At 37.4% G+C, this 23994-nt stretch overlaps 1 protein-coding gene across 1 annotated transcript in view; it reads right to left on the reverse strand.

Moving 5' to 3' along the window:
• TMEM117 (transmembrane protein 117) overlaps positions 1 to 23994 on the reverse strand; it is a 227358-nt gene that overhangs the window by 59153 nt on the left and 144211 nt on the right. Inside the window, exon 4 of the mRNA XM_050903838.1 lies at positions 23186 to 23283. Within this exon, the coding sequence (XP_050759795.1) occupies positions 23186 to 23283 (98 nt within the window). The remainder of the gene's footprint in view (positions 1 to 23185; positions 23284 to 23994) is intronic.

Raw genomic sequence — 23994 nt, forward strand, 5'->3', positions numbered from 1 at the left:
TGAGCAGTGCTCCCACAGCATCAAGGCTGTCTCTCCAACATCTCCCCCCTCACCAGTAGGCTGGGGGTGGGCAAGATCTTGGGAGGGGACATAGCCAGGACAGTTGACCCTACTGACCAAAGGGATATTCCATACCATATGATGTCTGCTCAGCAATAAAAGCTAGGAGAAGGAGGAGGAAGGGGGGGCATTTGTTATTTACATTTGTCTTCCAGAGCAACCGCTACGTGTACTGAAGCCCTGCTTCCCAGGAAGCGGCCGGACATCGCCTGCTGATGGGAAGTAGAGAATACAGTCTTTTGTTTTCCTTTGCTTTTCACGCGCGACCTTTGCTTTTGCTTTATTAAACTATACTTATCTTGACCCATGAGCATTTTGTTGTATTTTCTTTCCCCTGTCCAGTTGAGGAGAGGGAGTGATAGAGCGGCTTTGGTGGGCACCTGGCATCCAGCCAGGGTCAACCCACCACACCCTGCAACAGAAGGTCTCCTCTGAGTCCTGTGTCATGTCTACCAGGCCTGTGCACCTTTTCAGTACCCTAAAGCCTTTCAAATTGTAGTCAATGCCTCTGTTTAGGCACCTGAATCCCGCCTTTATTCAGTCGGTGGAGTCTGGAAAGTTATTCAGGCGACTAAATACAAGTTTCTACTCGACGCGATCTGAATGACCATCACCTGCATTGGTCAAAGCTCCATCGGCTGTAGTAGGAGCTGGCATGTCGATAGCCATAATCAAGATGTAAATACGAGGCACCTGAATCCAGAGCTGAATCTCAAAACTGAAGTCAGTTTTCAATGTTTTAATTTCTTTCAAGAAAATAATGAAAAGCCTGCTTGAATTGGAAAACAAATACATTTTATATAGGAACTGTCAAAACTCAACTTTGAATGAAACAATGGAGAAGTTCTATTTAGAAACTGTCAAATGAAAAATGCCACTAAAAAGTTGGGGTTCGTTTGCTTTCTAAAACACATTTTAGAAAACTGAAATGACTTTGCAAAGCATTTTTTCTTAAAATTATCCTTGCAAGTTTTTGGAAAAAACAAGAACAAACCCCATAAAATTTCCCGCTGTCTTTGTGATCGTGAGTTACAAAGCATTAAAGATAAAAAGAGAGTCTGATTTTATCTATGTAGAACGTATGGAACACATTGTTCTTGCCCAGATGCTGTCATGTTGCTGCTCTTAAACAAAGCTTTTGATAAGAGTAGGTGGGAGGGCTGTATAGTATACACTTATATTCTCACAGCTTTTCAGACAACATATTGTATCCACAACCAAAATTAAAAAATACAGTTCAAATTTAGAATAAGCTAATCATAACAGTTTAATAGCTTTCTATGTTCTGGACTAGATTAGCTGTATATTTTAGCTATATAGCAGTTTGATGGAATAAGAAATTTCTCATTATTTTAGGTTTCATACACCATGGTATCTATAGGATATAACTTCCCATTCATCAAGATGTTGTGCCTTTTATAATTACATTTGTGCAAACCCTATCAAAGTAAAATATAATTACAATTGTTTTGAACTGCTCTTTAATGTTTTTTTCCAAAGCATTTTGAATAAATGCAGGCTCTTTCATCTAACATGTTGATTATAATTTGATTAAATGTATTTCCGAAACAACTCCAACACAAAAAAAAAATATCCAAAAAGCTTTAATCTTGCCTCCTGAGCAATGCATTTTTATGTCAAAAAGCTTCCAAAGAATATCAATCTTACCTTAGTAAGAAAAGGACATTAGTAGACAGCAAGCTGAGCATGAGCTGGGCATGTGCGGTGGCAGCAAAGAGGTCCCAACAGTGTCCAGGGCTGTACTAACAGAAGCATGGCCAGTAGATCAAGGAAAATTATTATTTCCCTCTACTCCACACTTGTTAGACCATATCCAGAATATGACATCCAGTTTTTGGCCCCCCAGTACATAAAAACCACCAATAAACTAAAGAGGAGGTCCCCAAGCTTGTTGGGGGCTTAAGCACTTGTCCTGTGAGGAGAGGGTGAGGGACGTGGGCAAGTTCAACATGGAGAGAGGGTGGCTTTGGGAGCACCTAACAGCTGCCCCTCAGTACCTCTGGGGAGGTTAGCAAGAAGATGGAGCCAACCTCTTCACAGCAGTGAACGACAGAAGGACAAGAGACAATGCATATGTTGAAAGAAGAGAGATTCAGACTGGATATAAAGAAAAACTATTTCTGATGAGTCCCATCAGGCAGTGGAAGAGGCTGCCCAGAGGGGCTATGCAGTCTCCATCCCTACAGGTTTTTGAGACCCAACTGGATAAAGCTCTGAGCAACCTAGTCTCAGCTCAGAGCTGACCCTGCTTTGAGTAGGAGACTAGAGACCTCCTGAGATCCTGAATTCCGGCCTGAATTATCTGGTGATCCTAGGCTCCTATGGTATTTTCCCTCCAATAAAAGAATCCTAGTAGCCAAGCATGTGAGTTACACATCATTAACATTTATGAAAGAAACATGATCTTACCATCCAACAAGCAATCCTATTTGCCTCTACAAAAAATGTGAACAGCAATGACACTAGCCTCACACCAAAAAAAGTATTACAATTCCTCCTGAAAAAAATCTATGCAATCAAAACAGAAGGGATTTTTTTGTGCATAGGACTTCTGAATTTCAGCTGACATTGTTGCTCCAACTAAGACTTTACAAATGTAAGCACTCAAAACTTCACTTGACATTTACAGTAATTGCAACATATAATACTTTTTGCAGATGATTCAAGAAGAATTGATACCAACTCAAAAGTCGCTCAGGAAATGAAAGTTAATATGTGTGTTTTTCCACAAGTTGAGCCAGTTCCAGTATAAGGCTGACACGTCTTCTTAGAAGACAAAGGAAAAACACATCCGAATTACTGTGATTTTGATCTCCTGGAGAGTTAACCTTTCTATGAACAGAACAGGGTTAGAAAGAAGAATGAGCAAAAAGAAGCTAATAAAGAGACTCACCAGAATACATGCTGAAGGCCGGTGCTACTCTGATAATTATACACCCAGTTCTGTGACAATATGAATATTCCCCTTTTTCAGTGATAGATGAAGATGAGGAACTTCCGAGAACCGAGAAGCACAAGAGAATTTGAGAATTGTTATGGCTGAATTTACTAAGATGCCCAGATACATATTTGGTTAAACTTTGAGCTTGTCAGGAAATGGTTATCCCCCTCAAACGGGAACTTTTCAGTATTTCAGAAAAAGCCCTGTGTTCTATCCTGAGACTAATCTGCACTCTTTTCCAGCTTGTTATGGTAAACAGAAATCAGAAAACAGATAAATCCTGGAAGAAACAGCAGTATTCAAGGAACTCAGCAAAGGTGCAGTAAACCCAGACTGAGGCTTCTCTCCCTGTCTCACTAGTTTTGATCAGAAATTCCTTCCCACAGATGAGAAACATCTCTCACTGAAGGTTTAATCAGAAGTGATGCATTTCTGAATGTTTCAGTTTTCTCAAAAAAATAATAATAATAATAATAAAAAAGTTTTGTTGCAGGATTCCCAACAAGGTGCAAGCAAAGGTCCCTCTCCTCCTGAAATAATTTGTCATCCTTTACTTTCCAGCCTCAGTCTCTTCAAAATCTAATGTCCTAACAAGTAAGACTCAGATGTGAAGATGCTCAGAATTTGCCAGCTCAGTCCCATGTAATTTTGATTAAAAAACCCAACTCTCCTCCCATTTGCTTTTAGCTGATGTGCTTACCTGGTAGTTAGTACTCTTGTGGTTTGCTGTCACCTTCTGTCTCTTCCCTGTTTGATCTTAGATCTGCTTCTTCCTCCTGACCTGTCCATTTGACCTGACTTTGATGGTGTTTTGGTGATCTAAGATTCATGCAAACGGCTAAGGACACCTTAGCAGGATTGAAAGCAGGGGCACAGCCCAGTACTGGATGACACTGCAGAGTTCAGGCAGTAGGGACTGACAGCAAGTGGAAAAAGGCATTAGTTTTCATTTCTTCTGCGGTATATTCAGTGACATTTGTTGCTTCTCCCATGGTCTTCTCTTCTTGTGGATCTCCTTTAGGGTTATAGCCATCTTGCAGAAAGTATTAAGGAGTAGATAATCAACACCCCACCTCTCATGCCTATCCAGCAAGGTAGTTCTTTCATCAGAGCCAGGCTACAAGTTAGAGACAGCCCTTTTCTCTTGCCCAAGGAATAGGTGGGCTGTCAGAAGAAGGGGCCACATTTAGGTCAGGTTAGGTATCCACCCAGTTTACCTTCCAGAGACCCACATACCACACCAACTTTTGCTTTGCCTCCGTGGTTATACCAAGCTCAAAATAGTTCAGGCAGTGCTAAAGAGATCCTGAGTTTAATAGATATTGTGCTGACCTAAATTTTATTAAATATATATTCTGTGTTTAATATTCTGTTAAATGCTTTACCCAATGCTGATTGAGTGCCCTCCAGTTTTACAGCTATATTCCTTTTCTTCCTGTGAAATACTTCAACATATGTGTTTGACAAGCATAAAAGCCTACAGGCTGCCTCCCCATCACTTACATGATTGCTCAATCAGTCTCCAGCAAGCACCTACAGAGAGCAGCTAGAGGAATACCTTTGGAAGGGCTATATTTTGCAGTGCCTCACTTTCTCTCAAAACAGGGAACCTTTGTATTGTTGATGAGATTTTGAAACAAATCAGCATTTGGAGTAGATGGATGCACTTGGATTCTTTGATCAACAACCACTGGAGAGACTAGAATCAGCCAAATTTTTAGACCTCTGCAGAGCAAATAACTACACCCATTTCACAAAGGCTGTAAAATGGAGGACTGCAGCTTTTGGGACTGGATATAGTCTCTCAGAAAGCTTTGTTTAGTTGCTTTGATTAACTTTGTTAGTATTGTCTTCAGTTTTCTCCTGGGTCATTCAGTCATTTTACAGAGATAACATTAAATTAATTTGGCCAGTTCTTCACTGAGATTTTTGGCTTTATGTTTTTCCTGGGAGCCTTGAAAATAACTGTCATCTCTAGCTAGGAGGCCTTGAAAGATGAATCTGACTTACACTCATTCCTGGGCCTTTCCAACCATTACTGGCAATCTATCACAGAGATTTCTGGTTGATAACTCCATCAATGTCTACTAAAAAAAGGAAATGTATTTCATCTGAGGCAGTGGCTACCTTCACTAAGTTAAAGCAGGTCTTCACTTTGCAGTGGGGGTATTTTAATCCTGTATTTAGGGAGGAGTGGACTCCCCAATATAGTAAAATACTATACTAGACCAGCTGGTTTTTGAGTTTGAAAAGTGTTCACAAACCCTACGACAGATGACTGCTTATATATGCATATGTCATTTGACATGTAAAGGTGGCTTTAGGGATGGGTTATACAGGACTGGAGTAATCACCAGTTGTGCTATGAACAGTAATTGCAGAATGCCACAACATCTCCTCTGCAGCCAGCTGCCCTCAAAGCAAGATGTCCATAGCTGCAATCAGTGTGGGATCTTCTATAGCCCATAAGAAAATGCCGCATCATAGAATAAATCTAAACAATGCTTCCACTGACTAATGCTGTTACCGATTTCTCTGTCAATCAAATGATAGTTTCCCTGAATTTGCATAAATCTAAATGCTGGGACAAAACATGTTTAATTCTATTTAGATTTCTGGAATTACATTTGCATCAAATTGGTTTAAAAGACAGGACGTGTGGCTCTGTAATGAATGACACTAGCAAAGGCTCTGTTGCTTTATTCAGATGGGAAGAACTAAGCATATGAAGGTTTTTGCTTAGAAGGCAGAATTCAAAGACAGTGTGTAGATCACCTGTTTCTTAAGGGAAAAAAAAAAGGTTTTCATCATTCCGTTTGAAGTATCAAGATTATTTTCTAGCTGGACTTACCATGTGGACAAATGTCCTCAAATCTCTTTTAGAAAGATGATAACAGAACAGCTTACAATATCAAGAAGTTTGGAATGAACTATTACCTTATCACAGGAGAAAGCTGCTTAAAAATCTCAGCTCCTGCTTAACATACTATGCTGGCGATGTGTGCCTGCTGCGTTGATAGATTGTCCCACCTTGGACCTTGCCATCAATTTCATTCAAAATAGCTCTGCCCTAGGAGCTCTTTAAAAATGAAATGTTTAAAAACATCTCCAAGAGCTTTCTACTTATGTTATCACACTTTGTATTACAGAGCAATGATTTGTTAAGCCTGTTCTTTTTGTAACCCAAGGCCTCGCTAATGATTGTTTAATTTTAGTTCATTTATTACTGAAAAATCTAATAAAATGTAGCAAATTGAAATGCTGCTTTAATTTTTGGGTTGTTTTATAATATAGTCACACCTGCTGCCAAAGCAGAGTCTTATTAATGCTCATCCAGTTTGCTCATGTTGCAGAGAATGATAAAACTGAGCCCTAACAGGCAGTGGATGTCCTAATGAGCACAACTGTGTCATAAAGCCAAAAGGTTCCTGAAACAATCCAAAGCCCAGACCTTAGATGGTATCATCTATACCACGTCCATACAATCAGAATTTGCAAATGGGATAATAGTATCTCCTTTCTCTTTCTGCTCATTCAGGGAGAGACGTGGAAGTTGAATCCTGCCTCTCTGAGTTCAAGGAGCTCTGGTTTTGTCCTTGTGCTGGGAATTACCTCAATCACAGCAAGTCACCTCATTGCAGATATCCAAAGAGCATGAATGATCTTTTAAAAACTAAAATGATAAAACTGAGGAGGTAAATTGAATAATGGCATTACAAAGTAGTGGTTCATGTCTCCTAAAATTGTTTAACCCATCTCTACTTCCAAGCTGATCAGAAAACACAAAAACGAACATACTAAAATGGCTCGACAAGATGGACAGATAGTTAAAATTCGTGAAATTTTCATATGGTCCAGGGAAAGACCTTATGACACAACTTTATCTTGTGTCTTAAGCTAGGATCCTAAATCCATAGCCAGGGAATTCTATTTAAATGTTCTGATTTTCTGAAGTACTGCAAGCCCCACAAATCTCTTGTAGGTCAAATTCAAGGGACATTTTTACATATTTAGATGCTTAAAATATAAAAATAGGACAGCAAATTCAGATGGTTAAGGTATGAATATTTTGGCTATGACTCATTTTCCTGGAAGGGTAAAGCATTTTTCATGTGCATCGCTTACTTAGTACACACACCTAGATCTTAGTGTCAGCTTCCTTTATTAATCTGATCTTGCTGTTGTGACACAGAACCTGCTGTCACAGTAGACATTACAGTTTAGAATGCTGTTCTGGTTTCAGCTGGGATAGAGTTAATTTTCTTTCTAGTAGCTGGTACAGTGCTGTGTTTTGGATTTAGGGTGAGAATAATGTCGATAACACTCTGATGTTTTAGCTGTTGCTAAGTAGCGGTTATCCTAAGTTAAGGATTTTTCAGTTTCCCATGCTCTGCCAGCAAGCAGGTGTGCAAGAAGCTGGGAGGGAGCAGAGCCAGGACAGCTGACCTGAACTAGCCAAAGGGGTATTCCATACCATAGAACATCATGCTCAGTATATAAACTGGGGGGAGTTGGCCAGGAGGGGCGGATCGCTGCTCAGGCATTGGTCAGTGGGTGGTGAGCAACTGCATTGTGCATCACTCATCTTTTCTTGGGTTTTATTTCTCTCTTTTTTTTTGTTTGTTATATTCCTTTTCATTACAATTATTATTGTTACTATTATATTTTATTTTACTTTAGTTATTAAACTGTTCTTAACTCAACCCACAAGTTTTACTTCTTTTTTCCCGATTCTCCTCCCCATCCCACTGGGAGGGGGGAGAAGTGAGTGAGCAGCTGCGTGGTGCTTAGTTGCTGGCTGGGGTTAAACCACGACAAATGCCATGCTACACAAGGTAAGCATGCAACTTCTTCTGACACTCATAAAGCCAGATTATTTGCCCACCTATCATACGAAATAACCCAGTCAGGTTTCTGATACAAAAATCATAAGGTTATAAATCTTAAGAATATTATTATTACTCAAAATCAGAAAAACAAGCCTTTAGGAAAAACAACAAGCCAACAGCAAAACTCAATAAATGGATAGAAAAAGGAGCCTGATGAAGTGGAAACAAAAAGAACCACAGAGAAAAACATACACCCAGCACCAGAATTTTGCTTATTGAATAATGGGAAGATACGAATCAACACTGTAAAGAAAGAAATATAAAAGTTGCAAGGGGAAAATATTATCAAAGGTGAGGAAAGAAAGTGTTTAAGACTTAACTAATCAAACAGCATACCTGTCATTGTATGCTTCAGAAATCTATTTGCATGGATGCCCTGGAGCTGCAGTGAAAAATGTTCCCTACAACTCACTGAAAAAAAGCTGCCAATATCTAAAACAGTATTAGAGTTTCATTGAAGACTACTGGGCTTTTACCATTGATTTCAAAAAGATGAAGGTCAGGTGCTTATTTCAATATACTTAACGCAGATGTTCTTTTTCACTAGGAAAAGTCAATCATCTTGATTGTTAAAGTGGATATCAAAAGCCATCAACCACAACTGTTCACAAGCACTGAGGTTTCCTGAATTTTGCAACATCACCAAGATTGCTTACCCTATGCCTGAATTGAAGGTCCTAAATTAATTCTACTTCTCTAGAAAATGATATGATTTGGGGGCACTCCTATGACATATCACTGGCATCTCCAGTAATAGGGGTCATATTAACACCACATATTTTTCGTAAGCATTGTTGATATTATTAGCAGTTATAGATTTAACTATGGATATAAATAGGGATTTTTCTCCAGACCAGAAGAAAATCTATTGGGACCTCTGAGGCCTCACAACTCCATTCCTTTTAATAAAATAATTACAGTGTCACTAGAAAGTAATCTTTGTTTCAATAACAGCCTTGAAACTAGTTAAAGAAACAAAAGTACATTTCTGGCTTTAGCTCAGTGTTTACACAAATGCTTTTGCTTTACCATGCCATTATCCACCACTAGTGTATGCCATTACTGGAACACAAGCTCTCACTCCACTAATGTTATTGCTTAAAGAACATATTAAGATGCTGGTGTTTTCATATGGGAGATAACCATACATCTTCCACAAGTAATTACATTACCAGTAATCCTTTTAAAAGGCTGTCTTTGCTCAGTTGCTTTGCCAATAGCTATAAGCTTGGTTATATGACAATCCCACTTACTCACAGTGTATGAATCAGTAACAGATGAACCAACCAATATGCTGATGCTCTCTGATCAGTGACAAATCATAGAACCGAGACCCATCAAAAGACACAAAATCTCTTTACAAAGCCCCAAATAGTTTGGTTTTATTTATTACTGAAAATAGTAGAGAGAGCAAAGAATTACTGACCCTGAAAATAGCATGTATTCTCTTATACATTTTGCAAAGAACGATAATTATCAGGAAATATAACCACTAACTTTTTAAAGAGCTCTGGCATTCATGATGATATAAAAAAGCAGCCTCTAGCTATAGTACAAGCATCTCTTTCATGAAGGATAAATGCAGTGATATGAAGATATGGAATACAGGCCATATCATGCAACACTCTGATTTGAAGACTTAATAATGCCAGCACATTGAGGCTACGAAGTTTTGCTAAATACTCAAACACTGTCTGAATTAATTCTGAAGACTACTTCCCCCACCATGAATGATGTCAAATCTATTAATGAATAAAAATTGTTAACCTGAATACTAACACTGTACTTTTCTACTACAGAGTCCACTCCTTGCTCCTGAGATGGTGATTAAAAATAGCAACTGTCACTGTATCTGTCAGTCAGTGGATACATAAACGATGCAGGAGGCAGTGTGCAGAAGTGTTTTTGGACCATCAAGCAGCAGTACACAGAAAGGCTGTGAATAAATTAAACCAAAAATATAAGCCTCAGGCTGATGTGTTTAAACTTCACTGCAAACATTCTTCATACATATTTAATTGCTCCATTGAGACTGTGACTGTTCTGGAGATGTTCCAGGCATTATTTCCATTCCATTAGTACGCTTGCAGTATGTGTACTCCTTAACCCAAAATGATTGATTCCATAAATGTCTTCCCACTTACTGACCTGAACACTAATTGAGGTTGCGTATAGATTAAAAGAGAGTGTATGCTTTTTGAAATCAGCCAAAATATATTGTAGTCACTGAAATATCTTGTGGCACAAGAAGAAAGTGGTACTTCCAACTGAAGACACCAAAATACTGCTTCACAGAAACATTTCAGTTAGGAAGAGCTGGAAATTATACAATGGGTTGAAAAACTCTGCTAAACAACACTTTAAACAGAAGTTTAATTCTAAGTACAAAGCCCTACCTTTCTAAAACATAACACAATCTTTCTTTGAAATATTATTATCACATACCAGATGCTTTCGTCTGTGCTTGCATGCTGTAAATTTGCTTTGGGAGAAAGTATACATTTTTTACATTCCATAAAAATAAAACTAAAGAAGTTCAGATAATTTTATCAGTTCAGCTGCACACAAGGGGAAAAGCTAAATGTTTTTAAGGTCTTATTCAAATCAAGATAATGTTGTAAAGTGTAAATTATTCTACTATGAACCAAAACTCTTCCTGTTCAAGTTATTAAAGATAAGTATGATTAAATTGCGGTAGCTCAAATCTTAAGTAAGCCACCCTGAGGAAACAATCCTGAAGATGTCCATAAGCACTGCCTGGCTTCTGGGTTAACCTGAAAACTACAGACAGTCTTAAACCCTTAGTACTTAAGACATTAAAACTAAAATCAGTTGTATCACAGTTTGAATGAAAAATGGCTACATTCAAAATACACTTCCTTATAACAGAGGTATGTTCATGCAGCTTGGTCAAGCTTGTATCAGACACTGGAAGAATCCCTGGGAAACACTTACATTCATATTATACTTTATTTATAAAGTTTAGAACCATGAGTATGTCAGACTTCATGTGACAGAATACTGCAGAGAAGCTTAGACAAGACATCTGGGCCTGCCTTTGAGAGAAGTTTCATCCTGAGAACTAATGCACTAAAAATGACATTGCCATTGCACGTGCTGTCTTCCTCTAGACTCTCCATATGAAATTTATTCAATTTAAAGATGATTGTTTCCCACCTAAATTCCAACTCTTTCAACTCAATATATCATTTAAAAGTCAAAGATATTTCCAGCTTGTTTACTGTCATTGAAAACATGCCTCACTCTGTTTCCTTGCCCAAGAACTATGCTTCCTGTGCTATGTCAATGGCCCTTGAATATTCAATAAATGAGGTCAGGTCAAAGCATGCAAATAACTGGAAGCTGAGCATGTGTCACGGGCCATTTTTTTACTGACATGCTACTTCTGTGAGCAGCAAATATGCATTTGTAGATGAGAGATTTAGCACATCTCTGTGCCATGTTTCTTTTTAAAGCAGGAGTTCCAGAGAGTAACCTCTCTGGGGCAGAGATTTCACTTGCACTTGGGCTGCACAATGCCGGCAAAATGGAGGGCCCAAATGACTGCATTTTTAATAGCTGTTTGTTTTGAAACAATGGCCATGGGTGGTTGTTTAAAGGAAATTAATTTACTAAAAGTTTTAAATTTATTATCTGTTTCAGTTTATAGTAGAGATGCCTTAGGGCACTTCATTATTCAAAGTTCCAACAATTATGTATAAATTCACATAAAAATTACAACCAACCCATCTAAATGAAACGTAACTAACCAACCAGAACAAGAAAGAAAAGAAAAAGAGAAAAATATCCTGTGCATTTTACACGTCATGCAGTTCCCCAATGTATGAAAAAGCAGAAAGGCCCGGGAGCTTGCACCGGAGCTAAAACAGTTACACAACCTCAAAGAGAACATTTGTTCAGCACTGGGAGAAAGCTGTATGTAGTATCTTTAAAATAAGAAATACCTTCTTTTTATTTTCAGCATATCTTTGAATAAACTAAAACTGCCATAGCAAGTCATGAAACTGAAATGAAAAGCTCCTCCATTTTAATGTAATATTTTGACAATTTCTTGGACTTTGTCCTCTACCTTCCCAATAGTAAGATACTCTTTACTTAATGAAATTAAATTCAAATTACTTTGTGGCAGAACTAGTGGATTCTGGTAGGGTGTCTAAAAAAGAAATGAGGAAGCAGTGAACTAGAGTATGAAGAATAAAGCTTCCAAAAATACAGGCCTTTCTCAAAGCTGAATAGATTTTTTTCCAACTGTTGTCACTGGCTTTGCCTTACCCCGTTAGCCATCACAGACAAGAACAGCTGATGCCCTTTCCATTGAAATCCAGAAAAATTTACTCTTTGTCTGCATGAGGAGCAGCACTGTGCTCACCAATGTACCAACACAATCAGTAATAGAAAGCAAACAACAGTAAACTGCAGTCAAGGTGTTTTCTCTTCAAGGAAAAGATCATTCATTTCAGTAGGTAAAGAATCTGAAAAGATGGAAAATGTTTAGTACTGTATTAATAGTATCTTTGTTTACACACTGTTTACTGAAGCTCTTGACTTTGATTAATCAGTATGACAAATTCACTATGTTCATCAGGATAACTTCCTGCTAGACAAAGTACCTCAAATATGCATGGTCTGAAATTTAACTGGTATCTGTTATTGTAAGGACTTAACTGCTAACATGATTTTTTTGTGTTGTTAAAAAAAAATTCCAGAATAGATGCTAAAGTATCAAAACATACATTATGAAACCAACAGCCCTGCAGGGCACCTTTTGTTAACAACCTTTTGTTGTGATTTTATTGACAATTTAATCTACCCTTTGTTTTAGGCGTTGCTTTTTCTACTGTCACAATTACAGACAGACAACATGCAATTATTTGGAATAAAAATATAGCCACAATATTCTCACTAAGCTATCCAGCCTAAAAAAGATATTTTAAAGTTGAACGTCTTGATTAAGATAACTGTCAGCAAATTCCTTTAGTTTTACAACCCTACTGATTTTTTAAAAGTAGAAAAGCAAGTAAGAAACAAAATAAATGCTCCAACTAAATGGAGGTTTTATACAAGGACTAATTAATCATATGTATGTTCATATTTATAGTTGTGTTAAGCACATCTTGAAACATTAGTTTCAATTAAGTTTTCATTTTTATTGAAATGGCTCTATTCTGATAGTGGCCATGGGGTATAAGAATCTGAAGGGGACAGAATGGAATAGGGCAGCATTTAAATGCCTGGCAGCATTTAAATAATAATTTCCTGCTCCACCTTTAAGTCCAGTCTTTGCAAAAGACAGTCTCATCATTTTTCTGTTAGCCCTAAATCACTAGGATGTATCAAGCTATTTTTTTTCCTTCTTTTAAAGCATCACCAGTTAGAAAATAACTCAGCATCAGTACAGCCACATTCTAGTCCCGTGCAGCACTTTGGATCTCAAGCTGTAATTTCACTGGAACCATCGTTACTCTATGGCTGTTTGTTTGCCTGTTTGCACCAGCAGAATGGGTTGATATGGTGGAGAGTTTTGCTAAATTCTATTTGCAAAATTCTGCTGATGCCCAAGACACAGCAGAAGTCATGTCATCAAGGACTATCAGGAAATCAAGAGGAATGAAACTTTTTAAATCAGACGCTCAATGGATGACAACTGCTATATCCTCCTGAAACCAGTGGAAGACTAATAATCTCATACAGTGTCCCCAGGGAGAGCGTTCTCAGTCCCCAATGTTAAACAATCCTGTTAATGTCGGTGGAACAGTTTCACTGTGTTAGTGCTTCCAGTTACACATGAAATCCACAGGCCCTAAAACCAGAGAGTTTCCAAACTGATTTTCACTGGGCACAAATCAGTTTCAGAATGGCTTCTTCATGTGGATCTGAAAGCCAAAGAACACTTGATATGATCCGCATTTCTTGCAGTCTTTGCCATGATAAAAAAAGTGTGTAGTTTTGTGTATTCCTGTGGGCTTTCCAGTCCAGAATGTGTAAACACTCAATATTTACGGGCAATATGGGAATATGAGAAAGATGATGAGTCAGGAGTTCAGCTAAGTACATCAGCAAATTCTAGGGCACAAATTTAAACATGCCATTATGGAGAAATAAAATTTAAAAAAAGTACTCCAGCATTCCAGGAAGGGAAATAATTTAATTGCTTTAATCATCACATTTATTTTACAAAACTGAATTGATTTTTGGAATCCAGCCATAACAAAGTCTATAAACTCTGGCTGTGAGCACAAGCAGCTGAAGCACTCATTTTCTGATCTCCATTGAACTCTGTGGGCTTTCAGAGTGCAGGTCTTGCACAAAACCACTGGCTGAGGCTGCGTCTTCTCCATGCAGCACGTCTTTGTGTGATGGATTCTTTAAAGCTTCCCCAAAGAGACCTGAGTTCAAGTCGAACTGACAACGTTTTGGCCTATGATTTTGCCAGGCCTCTGCACACTGAAGCAAGGATGCAAGACAGTGAATTTCTACCTTGATAATCTGAAATGTATCCTTCTACCGTACGAATAATAGTCCACAGTGTGCATGCTGATCTAATTGCAATACTTGGAACTTCTGTCTTGGGGTGGCTGTCACAATTATCCGATTATATATTGTTATAATTTAACTTTCAGCATTTTTTTCTGCCTACATAATCACATAATGCACATTATCTGACAACTATATTCATCCTACTTTTAGAGTGGACCTAGAATGAGACCTAGGCTAGCTATAAATGCTAAAGATAGAAAAAGATTTTTTTGCTAAGAACAAATGGATTTATACTGTGGGAGAGGAAGGAAGGGAAAGCACTTAAGCAGAAAGAGGGCACTGACAGAATAAGCAACCACTTCAGTGATTCTGCCTTTCTCCTGGAAAATCTTCCACGGGGCCTGAGTGGAGGCAGAGGTGTCTCCTGCTCAGCAAAAACTCTGTGGAGAGCGGAGAGAAGGTGCTAAAAGAGGACTTGCTGCAACATCCCTTCTACGCTGGCCCTGTGCCTGAACTGAGGATTGCAGCTGCCTATTTCAAAGAAAAGAGCTTTTGAAACCTGTTAAGGAAAATTTTCATCTAAGAATTAGAGCTTTTCAGTTTTTGGCATAGAATGTGATTCTGTGAAAGCATTTTCATTTGGAAGTACCTTTATTACTGAAACATTGCAGACACTGCACTTTAAGAAGTTTTATTAAAGCTACACATTGGATAAGATATTTTTAGTAATTGTTCATGATATACCTCTTGCTCACTAACAGGGATAGACTAAAATGTACTTTTTAAAAGAGGTGAAGATGTGTTGCCATATCCATCCAATTCCGTAGGCTATACTTAGGGATCTAGCAATTATGTAGGAATAAAACCAGCCTTTTTTTCTAACAGGCTATCAGCTATTGAATTGCAAGTAGACACCAAATATAACTCAAAAAGCTTAAACAGGCTGAGGAACTGAAAATATATGCTATAAAATACATATGTACTACAGCAGTTCAAAGAATTTAAAGCCAAATGAAAGGTGAAACTCAAGTCTATGGCCCAATCCAAAACCCCACTGTAGCTAATGGATGATCCTTTTCTCTCTTCCATATAACTGTCATTCAGCCAGATTGGTCTATGAATCTTTTTTTACACCCCAGGACATGAAATGCTTCCACGCTAGAACTTACCAGGGGAATGGTGTTTGTGCAGGGGTGTTAGGAGCTCCCTTCCTCCCCTCTATTGCTGTCTCAAGCGTGTGGTTGTGTGTGTGGATGTGGATGTGCACGCATGTGTCCTACTTCACATGAGAGGAAAGCTGCCATGCTACACTCACTCTCCCTCTCTGCCAACTCTTCTCTTATTCATGCAAATACAAGTAAGAAACAACATATGTTTTTGTTTGATCTGTAGGAGTCTCCATCAGAAAAAAATACATAGGATGAGACCACTTTATGTAACTTGAAAAAGACAAATAACAAACCTAATCTTCATGCTAAAGTGATCTCACAATTATAGTATTTTTTTTTAATCTGAGATCTCAGAGCTCCCTAAACTTGATTTTGTCTCCCTCGAATGCTTTTCCTTCTGAGAAGAAAAGTGAGATGAGGAATGATTTGTCTCACTATTCTTCCTATCACAAATAGAGTGGGGGAAAATGCATGATACAGCCTTTCCAAATATAGACTGGCATAGGCAAGATACAAATTTCTTCCTTGATAGGTGAGACAGATGGGAGACTTTCACACGCGCTCCCTCACATATGGATACATTCTCTCTGCTCATATATAAGTAATGATGTCATGCAAAGCATCTACCTCTCATGCAGTGCATTACTAGTCCATGAATAACATGATCCATGTGGTCACATAGGCGGCCTGTGGACTGACTGCATTTCCCAAGATGCTCCTATCTCCTTAGCTTTTCCTAGAAAAGCCAGGGAAAGATGAGACAGGCCATGGTGTTAGAGCAGCAAATGCTGTCTTGGAAGCCAACCACGCCACAGCTGGCTTAGAGCCCCAGGTCTACCTTGCCCTTTCCCTCTTGCTTCTGCACACAGTGGCAGCGTTTTGGGCTATTGCTGTGTTGGAGGGAGGGAGGAAGGGAAGAAGGAAAAGGACAGACATGTTCTGCCAGGGACTGGAGTGATTGCTTGTACTGGAAATCAGTGGGGAGGCGAGAGCATCTTAGAGGAGGACTGACTAAGGCTTCCAGCTGAAAACAGTGCTCACTGGGGAGAGCAGATTGATGGGAGAACGCTGAATTACTGACACTGTGGTCTTCATGCACCGAGGAGTGGGGGGAAGGCATCAGAGAATGAGGTCCCAAAAATGGGTCTGACTCATGTGGTTGTCAAGCTTCAATCATTCTGGTGAGTCTTGACCACTGTTACTTTTCCATACTAGACACTGTAAAAGCACTTTGTGATCAAAATAGAAAAGTATTCCTTAGGACATGAACCAGAGAGTTTGTACAGGATCAAACATAGGTTTGAACAAAAAACTTTTGTGTGAATATTTTAGATAATACAATATTTTCATATATATACAATATTTTAAAATATAGTATAGGATGGTTAGATGAAAACTAAAAATAGGTAGAAACCTTAAACAACTACCATTTGTATGAAAAAAAATCCAGTGGTCTGGATTATGATGATTTATTTTCAACATTTTTTCATGTTAACCAATTGTAATCTTACAGTATAGTTTACCAATAATACCCTGCACAGAAATTAAATAAATGCTATCAAAAACATTTTAGTCATCTCTTGACAAATGGTAATCATACTTCTTGACTGCCAGACTAAATGTAACAATTACTATTCATGACAGTTTTATCCTCTCAGAATATATTTAACAATACCTGCTCAGATTAGCAGTGAGATTACTCAATATAAATCCTCTATGGAGGACCTTAGTGAATATTTTGTATTGAGACAAAAAGGAAATAGTAAGGAACTTATTTATTGTCTTGCTTATCCAAATTGAAGTTATTCACTTTGGTTATAGCATAAGAATAAAAGATTTACTGGGAGCAATAATATTGTCAAATATTTATAAGTTCTTTTATACTATTTATACTATTTACCAGGAAATCTGCCTCACCTTCTAGATGATTCCAGGTTTCCATTCAGTAGTCAGTATCTTATCACAAGATAAATTACTTAAATATGAAAGAATGAACAGATGAACTTAAAAACCTCCAAAACAGGGAAAGAATAATGTATGTGTATCTATATGCATGTATATTATAGATATAATTATTTTGCTGTTTCATGTAGTTGTATTTGTGGGACTGCATCACAAAAACCTTTACTCAAACTTAGTGAAAGGTTTGTTTTGTTTGGGTTAGTATATAATTTAGGCTGACAAAGCTATAATGTCTAATTAGTTTTTCTCAATTCAGCCTGTAATGAAAAGAATGGATGTTTTAAGAAGCTGTCTTTTGAAACAAATGTATGAACTACATTCATATATGTGAAAAGAACATAGTTGTCCAGTATGCATTTATCATCTTGACTATGAAAGCATAGAATATGGAAATATAGCTTATCAAACCAAACACTCAAATAGGTGCATAATAGAAAATCTCTCAAATAAACTGTGTTTTATTTCTGTGTGTGACTATCTATCTCATAAGGAAGCTTCCTCTACTTTCAGGGTACAAAATATTGTCCAATTAAGAATCCTACACAAACCAATGTTTAACACAATCCTCTATAAACATAACATAGGTACATGAATTAGTACTCTGTAGCAATTCTGAACAATTAATTTGAATAAAAGCTTTTAAATCTATATTACTAACTTGCTGAATCAAAGTACTGTGATTACTAACATATATTTCTGAGCATGTGTAGTTTTATTTTTTATTAAAGAAAGCTAGAGAGAGCTTATGGAAATACATACTAAGAGAAGATTATTCAGTTTGCAAAGTCAAACACGGCAAACATAGGGAATCTCAAATTTACAATTCTCCGTATTACTTTATTTCTTCTCCATGTTGGTATGTGCTTTGTGTTATTTCAGACAAGAGTCCTATGTCAAAGACACATTATTGCACCAAGGAAGACTGATCATTGTGTACACGTACAATGAATGTCTAGCCAGGGACACCACGGAAATGGATTCCAGTCTGCTACTTGCATATTCAAACGTTCAGCTTGTATATATTATTCTGTCACCCTGCCTGCAATCAATATTCAGCTGCACAATCCACTGTTATCTCTACACTCCCCCATTTTGATAATCTACCTTTGAATACAAATTTTCTCTTCCCTGGTTACACAGACCTCAGCAGCTCTTTTCCTCTCTTCCAGTAAACTCGTTTCTTTCTGTTGGTGTTCTGTTTTTCCCTATAGTTAAAAGTTCACATGAAGAACTCTTTTATGTCTTGCTCATTATAATCCCCCCCAACCTCTGTTAGGAAAGTTTTGAGGACAATTAATATTGGAACAGTTTGTCAAGAGAGAGTATTCGGGTCTTGCCTCTATTAACCAAACCGCACACACGGCCCAGAGATGTCCTGGTGATTTTATTCTAACTACTACACTTGATTCTTCACAGGATGTGGCAGGCCACTGCGGAAGACATTGTACTGAGGAGACAGGAATTTCAGGTGCAAACTAGGCAGAGGTTAACCACAGGCCTTGGTGGCAGAGACGTGCATGTTAACGTGGGCGACCACTATATAACCTGAGCGCATACTGTGGCATTAGTGTGTGCTGCCTTTAACAACGCCACCTGTATGTACTGCTTGTGAGAGCTTGCTCCGGTGCAGATGTGTAAGAGCATAATGCTCTCAGCAAACCTCGGTGTACCATCTAGAAAGCTCAATATTGCACAGGTTTGTTCACTTGGAAAAATACTATAAATACTATAAAAACAGACATCCCATCACTATTTACTAAATTAGTTTTAAGTAACTTTCATGAACTCTCTTAACATTGTCTTCCATTTGTAGTTCATTTTTAATGTATTTATTTCTTTCCTCTGTCTTAATAAGTGGCTTCCTTACTAAAAAATCCTTATAAAAAGAGACCTTTAGTGTAGGTTGGACTTATTCCGTGTTCCAGGGGAATAAAAAAATTATTTGCAAAATAATCAGTTTTCTCACATTGTACTTCTCTTTCTGCTTCCTCTAATAGCTAACATTAAAAATAACTACTGTTCTATATTGTCCTATTTATTTAACATATCACTAGCTACTGCTGTTGGCTTGTCGTCAGTCCTGTCCAAGACCTTTATTTGGCTTAATTTAACAACCTTTTTTTCTTGTTGCTTCTTTCAAACGGCAGTCCTCTCATGTCATACATAATTTGTCTCTCCTAAAAGAGCCAAATTATCAACGTATCAAAAAAGTATAAATCAGCCTATTTCAATTCATGCTTGTAACTTTGCAATAGTGACGGCAACCACAGAGCACTGGAGACAGTTGTCTCTCTACCGCAGGCTCATCTGACTGCCAGGTAGTGTGGATATTTAACTCCCTGCGGGTATCTTTCTTTTTGTAACCCACAAACACGTCTGCACCATCCCAGCAATTCCACCAGGGTTCCAGATACTTCATTGCTTTCTAAAAGCCATCTTGACAATACGCTTTCTTAAATCTATAAGAAAGTGTGTTTGTATTTGCATTGTACCACTATGCAATATAACACAGACCGTAACAGCGTTACACAAAGGTGCCTCTGGATGGTGGAATTAGCCATGAGCAGAGCTGGAAATGACAAAAATGGAGACCTTTTTATAAAAAAAAAGACAACCCCTCACTGTAAAAAAAGTAGAAGGCACTTCTATGAACTCCTTAGTGATGGGCTAGACAAAGGCAAATAGCAAATGGACATTTTTGAGCTAGCTGAGCTGTTTGTGGAAGAATTATATTGTGAAGACATTCAAAAGGCAGCCAGAATCCTCAGGAGCAACCAACAACCAGTTGCTGACAATGTTTCCAGGGAATGATTTAAAACAGGAGATGATAAGCTAAATCACAATCTTTGCTAATTAGTTGCATAGGAGAGCTGAAAACATTTCTAAATGAGAAACACAAAGCAGTCACATGATCAACTGTTATAAACAAGTGGATGGTGCCTTCATCCCCCTGACAATCCATCTTTGGTACGTTTATAGACGTTTTCTAGTTTTACAAAGTAAACCTGAAAATAAAAGTGACATTAACAGAAAAACAAGTCCAGTGTGTATCTAAAATTTTTGTTTCATCAACCACTTTCAACCATGCGTATAATTAAAATACAGTGCACTGTATTACACTATCTCTGCTAAACAGGTGTGCCACTAGGAAATGTCCTGAATAAATGGATTTTGGCATACCAGTATCTGTGTAGGACATATTATTGAGGATGCTTCATTTAGGACATTTCAGAAATGAGGCTGCTCACATCACACTGCTTAAGCAACAATAAATGAAATACAAATACCCCACATTATCATGCATAACATTATCAACAATTAACTCCTCCCTCCATTTTTCCTACTTATTAGGGAAAAAAAAAGTCTACTTCTACTGATGTCTATCGTGCACTATCTAAATAATGCCTCTACAGAATGTAGACTGTTGCCCAGGGCTATTTTATTTCACTGCTTAAAGCTAAAAATAAAAGCATTTATGCCACCGTTTAGGTTTTGAAATCCCCATTAAGCATACTCTTTAGTATGAGAATCATGCATGAAAAGAACCATCATTTTTTACTTTATCTCCACTTTAAACTTTTGGTAGGACTTGTTAATGTGAATATTATTTGAAAGAAAATATGGATTTATAACACTTCAGACTGCAAGAAGTCAAAACATCTCTCACAACAATATATTTAAGTACTTTTAATAGTGTTTTATTGTTCTCCCTGTCTGGCATGTAAATTTGAAATCTCCCTATCATGTCACCTTGCTTTTAACCCTTTTTTCCATTCTTCCAGTTTTTTGTGTAATTAAGTTTTTTCTTGACTCTTAACTAATCTCCTTTCCAGTCTTTCAGACAAGGCTATTCTTCAGACAAGGGTAAAAAAAATCAATGATGTTCTAGACTGAGCTTTTCGCTGACTTAACCAAATGACACTGTAATCATTGCTAGCCCACTTGGTACCTATCTGAGCATTTTTTTATTCATCTGCTTTACGTTTTTGCCCACCCTGGCACACTGAGACAGAATCTTCCTCTGCATGTCCCGCAATGATGACAAGGAGCTGTTTGAGCCCCACCTCCACCCCCTCCACAACTCACACTTTTCAGACATGTTATTTTTTTCACCTAGCTTTCTAAGATCCTTCTTCCATGCTAGCATTTGTCAAATTATTCACTTCATCTTTAAATTCTGTCATGTCACTAATATATATGATGTATACAAATAATGAATACTACTTCTAACATTAAATAATGGGACTCCCCTGTCTTATCAACATAGCAGAAAATTATTATTTTATTTATACCTTTCATTGCACATTTCTGAGATAATTCATAAATGTTCAGCACACTCCATGGGGCTTACTGGTTTTTTTAATTGCCTTCAGTAAAGAACTTTGTCAAAAGCCTTTTGAAAGTCCAAATAAATTAGATCAAGCATTTCTTCCTCATCCATTATTTTGGTAACATGTTCAAAGAGTTCTAACAGATCAGAGAAAGTTTTCTTTCAGCAAAGAACCCTGGCTTTTTTTAGCAAAATTTAATCTAGAGTTTTGCTCATAATTTTATTATTGATGATGTATTCAATCCATTTAGCTAATACTGAACTCAGACTTACAGGCCAGTAGGATAATTCTAGTTTGTTGGAAAAAAGCAACAAAACCAAAACAGTAGCCAAATTTTAACATTCAGTTTTTCAATAGGAAATTAAGTGCTAGTAAAATTTGCATCAGCTCAGCCACTTCAGTTCCTTATAAACCTTGCTTGTAGCCAATCAGCCATCTGATTCTGCTTTCTTTTTAGTCTTTAAATTTCTCTTATTATTTCCTTTAATTGCCTCAGTTTAATATAATAACTCATTTTTACTACTTTAAAAGTATAGATATTTCATGGCATTTTCTGTAGCAGAATCCATGTAAATAAATCTTTCAGCTTCTCTGTAACAATTCCTTCTAAATCTACACTTTAAAAAACAGCAGGTCTGTTGATATTTTCATGAGGTTTTCTGCTTCTGATGTTGAAAAAAATCTTTGCAGTTTCTTTCATCTTCAGCTATAAGGTCTTCAGACCGCCTCTTAGACTATACATTTTCCATCTTCCATTTTTCCTGACACAATTTGTTTTCTGTTTTAAGTTACAATATACCTGGAAGAGGCTACATTTGCGGTCAAATAAACACTTTATCCCTCGCACTTTTTCCCATTGATTTTTAAATATTTTTCTTAATAATCTGAGGCTGACTCACCATTTGAAATCCCATTTATGTGTTAATTCAAAGAAGTGCTGTAATTAATTTCAAGGTCACAAAAGGACACTCACATGTCTACTTACCTTAATTACAAGGACTGACAATGGGACATCTAAATATTATCACATACAGCAAAAATTTTGCAACTCGGTTATAAACAGTGTCAAAGATATAATAAAAGAAACAGTATAAATCAATTTTAAAATTACATTTTTACACCTACTATTTTGATGAGGAATTGTTCACTCATGTACAGCTTTTGTAATGTTTAATTTTTTGTTAGACCAATTTTCGGTTTTTTCCAACCATATATTCCGTTTGTATTTCTTACTGCCACAGACAATTAGAAGATATATTTTGGATCTTCTATAAAAGGTTCATTTACAATAATTTGATTTTACTATTTTCCTACCAGAATAAAATGATCCTAATGTTTCCTTTCTTCCAGAAAGCTCTGGCAGACTTTCCCCAGTCTGGGTAGGGTTTGTCCTGAAGCATCATATCAGTGACCTACAGCAAAAGAAGAAATAATACACAGTTAAACTGGTGTCACCAAAAAAAGTACTAACACAGACTTATGAACACTTTCTTTCATGTATGACACCCCTACTTCAGTTCTGATAATTTTAATAGTTAGATAGCAGAAAAATAGTATCTCTAGTGTTATTTGCAATCAAGATAAAGTATATTGGCCTATATATGCTGCCCCTAGAAGTGCACACAACTCCTTGAGAAACAAGGAAAACTGTGGAGATCCAAAGATAAGAAGAGAAGAGGAACTAGTCTAAAAGTTACAGCAACCTACAGTACATAAGCTACGTTCCCCTATGGCTACGAAGCTTTCCAGTCCAACCTGGGAGAGGGGACTCACTTCCCTGAGAGCAGCATCAGCAGAATTTCCACTCTTGCAATCAGAACTGCAGCCAGGGAGTGCACACCTGTGAATTAAGCACTATATGCCATTTATAATGTCCTCTCGCTTCCTGGTATCAGTAAGAAAAGCACACTTGGGACTAGAGACACGAAAATCCCTTAAAACTTGCACAAAATTTAAAAAGTATGAAATATTTATTCTCATTTTCATAATTCCTATCTAAAGAGACCATCTGTTTCTCTGTCCAGAGACTCATATGCATGCACTACTTCTGGGTGGAACACAAAAATATTAAAAATTACTTTCGGCTAAATGAGGGAGGTGAATACCCCTCAGGCACTTGCACC

Source organism: Gymnogyps californianus, chromosome 1, assembly GCF_018139145.2.
Source record: "Gymnogyps californianus isolate 813 chromosome 1, ASM1813914v2, whole genome shotgun sequence".
Lineage (NCBI taxonomy): Eukaryota > Metazoa > Chordata > Aves > Accipitriformes > Cathartidae > Gymnogyps > Gymnogyps californianus.